Raw genomic sequence first — 8,525 nt, forward strand, 5'->3', positions numbered from 1 at the left:
CTGCCTTTGCTCCCGCAGGGCGGCAGCAGGGACGACACCGAGCAGCGCTACTCCTCCCAGTACGAAGAGCGCCTGGACCCCTTCTCCTCCTTCAGCAGGAAGGTATGAAAAGCCCCCGGCACCCTCCCTCCGCATCAGCCCCTCCTTCTGCCACGGGATCGTTGCCTTCCACGGCCGGGGTAGGATTCAGCCGGCCCCGTTTTGGCACCGCAGAGCGTGGCTTTGCCCGGCGTAGGGAGGAAAGAGGCTTTGCAGCGTGCTGTGGGCGATGAGGAGCTTGCTTTGCTCGGTTCTGGTTTTGCTCACAGCAAGGTGGTCCGGGTGTGTTGAAGGGAGGGAGCAGCCAGAGAATGAAACCTCTCAGGGAAATTATTTTATGACTCGGATGAAATCCAGGGACAGCACAAAACATACTCAAATGCCATTCGCTTTAAAAAATAATTTAAAAAAAAAAGCCGTTGTCCACACCCAGTGTCCCCTACAGCTGTGTGTATGGGGGCATGGGAGCATCCCAAGGCACAGAGCTCCTTTCCTGATTTGCAAACCCCAAATCAGCCCTTTGAGGCTCAAAAATCAGCTTCTTGTACTGTTTACTTGCAGGAACGCCAGCGGAAGTACCTGAGCCTCAGTCCCTGGGATAAAGCCACGCTGAGCATGGTGAGTGGGCTGCACCCGCCGTGCCACAGTGGGTGATGAGAGGTTTTTTAGCCCGGTGCCTGCACTGGGAATGCTGCTGCTGGGCTTGGCCACGGGTGGGGGACAGACACCATCCCTGCTCCGCCTGGCAGGGGTGCAATCCATGCCAGGGCCGCGCTGGGGCTCAGTTTGGGAGAACTCGCTTTCCTCCCTTCCCCTTCCCTTCCCTTTTCCCCCACTCCATCCCACAGCATCCCAGGGGGTCCTGGCCAGAGCAGGTGACCCAGACCCAACCCGGCCAGCGATGCCACAGCCCAGGCCGCTGCAGTGTCAGGGCACGGCCCGGGAGCTCGGGGACAGCGTGTGTCTCAGAGGATCACCATGAACTTCTGTCTCTCCCCCGGGCAGTGCTGGGAGGAGGATGCGCTGGGCTGCGGGAAGCAGCTCTCCTCTGGTTTGTAACACGGCCGGGGGGGCTCAGCACTGCACCCCCGGGCGAGGGCTGGCCTGGGGACAAAGCCTCTTTGCACACAGCGTGCAGTCGGGGTTAGTTCAGCCCGACTCCCCATAGAAGACTCACCCAGAGAGCCCCGGCACCCCGCACAGCTGGGGAGCAGGCGAGCGCCGGGCTGCGAAGGGTCCCGCTCCAGGGGAGATGCTCTGCCTTGCACAGCACAGCATCCTCGGGCGCATAGTGGTTTCTTATCGCATTCTCCAGAAAAACCTCTTCTCGAGCCCTGACCCTTCCTGCTCTTCCAAAAAAGCATCGGGGAAAATATTGGGGAGCTGCCGGTGTCTGCAGCAGCAGAGGGTCCTTGCCTGAGCCGTAGCGGGCAGCAGGGCTGCTGCTGCCACGGTGGGTATTGGGTACCATCTCTTAGGGCTGAATGCTGCTTTCCGAGCTAAAAGTGTTGTTACTGAGATCTGACATTATTTGTGACATTAGCAGCAGGCTCGGGATCAGGTTTTGGCTGAGCTAACCCCCGGCTGTCTGGCACAACAGAGGTTAATGTGGGACCGCTGGTCTGCAACAGCCACAGAATACAGAACTATCTTGTAATAAAGGCAAAGTTGTCATTTGCATAAAAACCAAGCAAATGCCAACATGAATATGGATTGGGTGGCGTGCCAGCACCACGGAGAATTAATGAAAGGCATTTACAAAAAAAACTGACTTAGGGGAGTTATTCCTTGGGAATATTTAAGAACATAATCTTGTTTGTTACAGCAGCCTCCGCCGTGGCCATGAATAGCAAAGAAGATTTCAGCCCAGAGTTGGTTTGGTGGGAGATCTGTGGGTTTTAATGCCAGCTTTGGAAAGCCCACGTCGTGGTTTGGGGAATGTGCTTATGTCCATAATGAATCCCTAACGTTTACAGCAGGAATAAAAAGTTCTATGTAGGAAGGTAGGATCCATCCTTCGTAAGCTGCTTTTCTAGGCTGCGGTTAGTCCCAGCTTTGGGTCTTTTGAAGGGATGGACACAAAGATTTTCCCATTGGGACTCCAGTGTCCTGGGCCAGAAGGGCTCAGACATCGTCAGGGTCTGGCTGCTGTTCAGTGGCCTCCCCAAAATGAGGGGTTGGAGCACGACACTGCCCGGTCCCGCAGGGTTTCTCGTACCCAGCGAGCTCGGACATCTCTGCGGGCTGGCACAGGACTGGCAAAGGTGGAGGGTAAATCTTTCAGGATAGACCCTGCAGAGCCAGAGAAATGGGTAAACCTGAAGACCAGGGTACTAGTGAGGTTTTGAAGATGCCCAAGGCCTTTCCATGTTCCTGGTTGCTCTCTGAAATCCCCCAGGGCAACGTCCATCTGGCACTCCCTACCTTGGGGGTGCTTTGCTTTAGCCCGAGCAGTGCTGTGTGCCTTCCCAAGGGTCGTTGATGCTCCTCCACCTCGTGACCTCTCCCGCAGTGGTACCCAGCCGTGCTGGGGACCGGCAGCAGGAGGAGGCAGCACGTGCCTGAGAGCTCATGCTCAGGGGTGAGGAAGCAGGGGTGAAGACCTTCCCTTAAATACAGTTATCTGTGACAAGTCGGAAGAGCAGCGGGACAAGCTGTGGGACCCCAGGGACCTGCCTGGACCACCAGGTCCAGCCATGAGCCTCCCCCGTGCAGCAGCAGGGCTGTTACTGGGGAAAGCAGCCAAGGGTCCGGCACGCAGCTACCCTAAAATCAATAGCCTAGCAGCGACCGGCATCCTTGAGAGCATACGTTTTCCAAGGTGCTCAGCCATCACTGCAGCCTGGCAGAGGGTGTTCACGGCTCTCAGCAAGCACATTGCCCCGCCACTGCCAAAGCTGGGGACTCCACACCGTACCAAGCCTTTAATCCCACTTTACCGGCTCTTTGCTGCCGGTGGGTCCAGAGCCACGGCACGGGACCGCAGTTGCTTTAGGCTGAGCTGGCTGGAGGTTCGCAGGGAGGGACGCCAGGAGCTGGAGGAGCGTGCAAACCCCAGGGTGCAGGGTGGTCACCCTTAAAACGTGCCAGGGCGCTTGGGAGGCTGTACCATCGCTGTGGGTCTGGCTACAAAATCCTCCTCTGAGTCATTCCTGGGGTCCCACAGCAGAGCTGGGGTGCAGGCAGGGCTGTGCAGCAAGGCCAGCCTTCGGGAACACCGGCGTAGCGTTCGCTCAGCCGCCCTGCTGAGGAGGCGGCGAGGGGACGCTGCAAATCACAAGTTGTTTGAGCTGATGAATTAAAAATGTGCGAGACTTAATTACTGCCGGGGTTTCTCTCCGGAGCAGCGCTGTGCCGCAGGCAGGCACTGAGTCAGGGCTGTTGCAGGAGGAGCAAGCAGAGCCAGTGGAGAAAGCTGGGGTAAAAGCAGCTCAAAATGAACTCTGAGAGTTTTCAGTGCAGGAAACCCCACGGTTCGCAGCCCTGAATTCACCTCGATTTGGGCAATTTTGAGCTGAGAGCATAGGCACTTGTGGTAGTCACCTTGAAGGAGAGCGGCTGCTCGGAGATGGGCACAGATGGGTGGCAAAGCATCCCATCTCACCCGCACGTTTACGTAGGGTCTAGCACAAACAGGGCCCTGATCTCAGCCAGGGTCTCTCCGAGGCTGTGCGCGGGGAGGGCTGGTTTCCACTGAACCACATTAAAATGGGATTTTCTGTTCTGCTCTTGCTGCAGGGGCGGCTCATCCTGTCCAACAAGACAGCTCGTACGGTTGCCTTCTTCTACACCCTGTTCCTACACTGCCTTGTCTTCCTGGTAAGTGCAGGGGCCACGTAGGGAGGGGGGCACCCCAAAAAAGTGTCAGCATCCCATCCAGGGGCAATTTTTGCTTTTTTAAGATATTAAGCCAAGCGAGTGCATTGCAGCTGCTATCTCACTGGCTCCGGAGGCACAGGGCGGCCGGGACTGTGGGCAGCACGGCTCAGCAGAGACACGTACATGTCAATAAATATCCCCCTCGGCTTCATGGGGCAGGAATGGCCACCCTTGGGTGGGCACGGACTTGCCCAAGGACAGGAGCTGGAAGCCATCTGTGTCTTCATGTCGTGCCTGGAAACAGCCGTGGGCCCCTGGTGCCACCGTCCTGGGAGCTCACACGGGGTTTAGCCTATTTGGGTGCAGGTCTGGTTCGCCATCCCTGCACGCAGGCAAGCAAGTCCTCTGCTCGTCAGGCAGCAAAATTGTGATTAATTATTGTGAAGCTAATACCGTAAGCAATTTTAGGAATAAAATACATCCCATGACCCCACATTGCCTGTTTCTAGACCATGTGCAATTCCATCTTCCTATTTCTGCGTACATCCCTTAACCCCCTGCTCAGTGGAGCTCGGTTACGTTCACTGCCTCTCCAAGTGATGAGCTCTGCCTCTGCATTATGCTGTGCGAGCTGTGGTTCTCCCCACGGTTCTTACTTGCCCTGTGGCTCTTTTTCTCTAGTTTTCAAATTTCCATGACTGTACGTAGGGTTGGAAATAGAGAGGTAGAGGTTTGGTTAGGAACAGAGGCTTGAGCCAGCCCAAATCCCCTGGGATTCAGTTGTGGTGCAAACTCCTCCTATATTCTTGCAGTTTCTGGGAGTTTATTTATCATTTCAGGGAAAAAAAAACCCAAAGAAATCATCAATAATTAAACGATGAAACAAGATGAAAGACAAATCAGAACAATATTTCTCCTGATCTTCTCAAAGTAAAACCAACTTTGTGTTATTTTGGTGAGGAAAGGAGCAAAGAAAATAAAAAGTTAAACATCATTAAATTTTAAAGCTCTAACCCCAAAAAAAAAAAAAAGTGACATTCATAAATATTACATGGCTGGAATGATCTTACTTCCTCTAGACACAAAAGGGCCTGACATCCAGCACCCAGCGCTGCCTGGGCTGGGCACACACCATGTGTCCGACCGGGGACCGGACAATCCCCCGGCTCCTCCATCCTGGCGGTGGGAGCAATGTCTTTGCTGCTAATCCCGGGAGACAGCGCGGCCTTCACCCCTTCCCGCCCGCTGCCTTCTGCCTGTTTTGATTTCAATTAACCCTAATTTGGAGGCCTGCTGACGGGTGTTTGTGGAGTTAGAGTATTTCCCTGGTGATAAGATAACAACGGCTTACAAATCCCCAAGGCTTGAGTGCATCAGCCTGGGACGGGAGGGCTTCTCCCTCTTCCCAACGCCCACCGCTGCCTGCCCGCCTCCTCGGACCACAGCTTTGAAATGGAAACCTGGTGGCCTGAAGGGAAAAAGGAGCCAAACCGAGCAGTGACCTTCCTTAAGCCTGTTCCAAAAACACATCTCCATCCGGGTGCAGCCTCGAGCGTGCCCGCCTTACCTCAAACCACCGCAGCTGCGGCAGCGCTGCCCCGGCAAAAATAACCCACTGGAAAAGGTCGTCCTGACCGTCCTGAGGGCAACCCCCTGAAACACATGCTGGGTTTCTCCATGCTGGTAGTGCAAGGCTGCGAAACCGATTTTACCCAGAGCATCGCTGTAAGTCTCTGCTTGATGCACTAAAGCCACGGATGCCTGCAAAACACCGCAGCAGAGATTTTGCCGGTGGCCACGGGGACAGGATGGCAGGGATGGGATGGCCCAGCGGTGCCACGGGCTGCTGCAAGGGTGGGCAGAGATGGGCAGGCGAAAGCAGAGCTGATTGCATTTCTTATTTTGCAGGTGCTCTACAAAACGGCCTGGAGCGAGAGCGTGGGAAGGGATTGTGCCGCGTACTGTGCTAAGAAGTGGGTGTGAGGATGGGCTGGGTCAGCCCGGCCCCGGGGCTCGGGAGCGTTGTCCACCCAGGTTCGGTGGACGGAGCCCTGTGGTTTGCAGTTTTTGGGTGCTGCTTAATGCACATCTATCCTGCAAACGAGGGTGGTTCACTGGGTTTTAAATCCTTAATCCAATGAGGATGTGGGGGGAGAAAAAGTGCACGGAGCGAGGCAACCGCCTGTCTTCAGGCAGGTGTTTTCCAAATCCCTTCCCGTGAGCGGTTCTTGCCCGGGTGAGGAAGCCTGCTAAAGCCAAACGTGAGCCTGGAGACCAGGATCAGGCCCGTGCCTTCACTCTGGTTGCCCTGAGCAGTTCCCAGGTGCTGCTGCCCATAGCTGGGGGAAAGTGTGGTGCTAATTATCGTGGCCAGCACTCAGAAACGAAGCGGCTCCTGCTCAGCCGCCAAAGTGCTTCGGACCTTGCTGTGAGTTAACATGGCTGTGCCCTTTCCCCAGGTACGCCGACCACGTCCACAAGTTCCACGAGAACGGGGACGCGGGCGACATGTGGCAGTGACGGATGGACGCGACTTCGCTGGCGCCCGCTCCCCTTTCATCCTGCGGCAGGATCTGTCCCTTCGCTCCCTGCCGGCCGCTTTGCTGTAGCTTTGCTTTCTGCTTCGTAGGATGGAGGCAATGATCGTCCCCCGCTCCCACCCTTGGAAATCAAAAGCCTCAGCTAACAGAGAGTTGTTTTGCAGCACACGGCATTTCCAGCCCTGGCTCCCTCCCTGGAGGAGGCTGCAGTGGTGCCTGTGTCCTCCCGGTGTCCCAGAGAGCTGTCTTTACCAAAATACATGGAAAACGCAAGACTAGAGATACTCTTCTCAGATACAATCTCTCTTTCCATCCTGTTTCGAGTTCAGTGCAACACTGGGTGGACTAAATTTAGCCAGGAATGGGGGGAAAAAACAACCTCCCGAACCTTGCATTTTCAAGTGTTGTGATATTTGAGAATTCCTATTTTGCTCCCGTTTATTGAATTATCAGAAAGCAAGCAGTCCTGCCAGGTTGTGACGGAGCAAGCGAGACAGCAGCAGATAAAAATCAGCCATCCCCGAAGACGGGGTTGCTCAGGGCGTTGCCTTCTCGCTGCCTCCCAAGTCAAATGAAGCTGTTGCTCAGCCCTGTGCTCCATCTGAAGGGCTTCTCGGGACCTTCTGCAGCACCCCGTATCACCCCGCTGAGCACCAGCAGATGCTCGTCTTGAACTCGAGCCATCAGCTTGAAAACAGCCCAGCTAGTTAGGACTTAATGGGCATGAAGGGAGGTGTTGCTGGTCAGGACGGATCTCACTGGGATGCTCCGGACGCTCACCTTGCTGAGATGTTTCTGCGGAGAGTTGGTTGCCCTGCTGGGTGCAACAGCTTCACCTAATCCAAGGCAGTACCTGCCCATATGGGGCTTTACTTGCCTTGTAGTTGATCTGCTCAATATCTGCCCCTTTCAGGAAACTACAAGTCAAATCAAGCAATTGCTGGTGGCGGTTTTGCTGGGTGATGAACACTGGGCTGCTAATTTGGGTTGATTTGGGGAGAAAGAGGTGATAGGAGAAGCTCTGATTAAAAAGAGCACATCCTGGCACCTCCTGTTCCTGCCTTGGCTTGCTGTGACCACGTGGTGCAGGAATATATTAGCTTGTTAGCTAACGGTGGTCCGCAATTAAAATTCCCCTTCCAAAGATAGAATAGTGTTGCTTCCAATTAATATTTCATTGCAGATTCAGATCTATTCACATTCACGCTGCTGGGAAGCTGAGGCCTCTAACGGAGCATGCAGGCAGCGATAGGCTTCACATCTGCCACGGGCAGCCCAGGTTTATTTATAGGAGCTGTGGCCCGTGGCAAAATGTAAAATACTCATAAATCGAAGGGAGGGATAAACCCCGAGGGACCAACCTGCACCTGTCCCGCTCGGCGTGGGGTAAACCGAGCCCGTCCGGAAGGGAGGCACCCGTGGGGCGAGATGCCAGCGAGGGGCGAGGGGGGTGATGCTGCCGCGCGCCGGGGACCTCTTCATAAAAATAATCAACTTCAGATGTGGAGGAGATGAGCTTTTGCTGTCTGAAATCAGTAGCTCGGAAACGTGATCTGGGGAAGGGTGGGATGCTTGTTGAGGCTTTGTTGGGAAGGTTAAATTTGCTTTTTTTAGAAGCTGTATGTGGTGTCTTGGAATTGCAAAACTTCTGCAGCTATTCACACTTGTACTCTTCATAAATGACTTAAAATAGATGTTGAGTTCTGCAGGACAAGTGATAAAATAAACTTAGACATGCATTGACGGCGTTGCTTTTGTGCTTTGCTTCCTTTTTTTTTTTTTTTTTTTTGACTTTTGATATTAAACAACTGAGAACTGTCCCGCTCGAATCCAAGGGCAGAGTGTACAGCTAATTTTAGAAACCCATTACAGCAGCTAAAGGCAGTGAAGTCTCGCAGCGCCGGGAAGGGCAGGACCTCTGTCCCCGCGTGCTGGAGCCGTCGTCCTGGCTGCCGGCGAACGTCGGCGTCCCACGGGCCAGGTGAACGGCTCCCAGCTGTTCCAGGGACTATGGAAGCAGAGGGGCTTGAGCCCAGGCAGCCTCCAAAACCAGAGATATTCTGTATATCCCCACGCGGCTGTTGGTAAAGGTACTCAGGTTGAATGGTGTAAATTTGCCTGGCTAAT

The 8,525-nt window shown here is 54.5% G+C and overlaps 1 protein-coding gene across 1 annotated transcript in view; it reads left to right on the forward strand.

Annotated features, from left to right (window-relative positions):
- CUX1 (cut like homeobox 1) overlaps nucleotides 1-8,141 on the forward strand; it is a 284,036-nt gene extending 275,895 nt beyond the window's left edge. Inside the window, exons 19-23 of the mRNA XM_030027006.2 lie at nucleotides 19-102; nucleotides 601-657; nucleotides 3,778-3,858; nucleotides 5,767-5,831; nucleotides 6,318-8,141. Of these exons, the coding sequence (XP_029882866.1) occupies nucleotides 19-102; nucleotides 601-657; nucleotides 3,778-3,858; nucleotides 5,767-5,831; nucleotides 6,318-6,378 (348 nt within the window). The 3' untranslated portion in view covers nucleotides 6,379-8,141. The remainder of the gene's footprint in view (nucleotides 1-18; nucleotides 103-600; nucleotides 658-3,777; nucleotides 3,859-5,766; nucleotides 5,832-6,317) is intronic.
- Nucleotides 8,142-8,525: the final 384 nt, after the last annotated feature.

The sequence above is a fragment of the Aquila chrysaetos genome, chromosome 10 (assembly GCF_900496995.4).
Source record: "Aquila chrysaetos chrysaetos chromosome 10, bAquChr1.4, whole genome shotgun sequence".
Lineage (NCBI taxonomy): Eukaryota > Metazoa > Chordata > Aves > Accipitriformes > Accipitridae > Aquila > Aquila chrysaetos.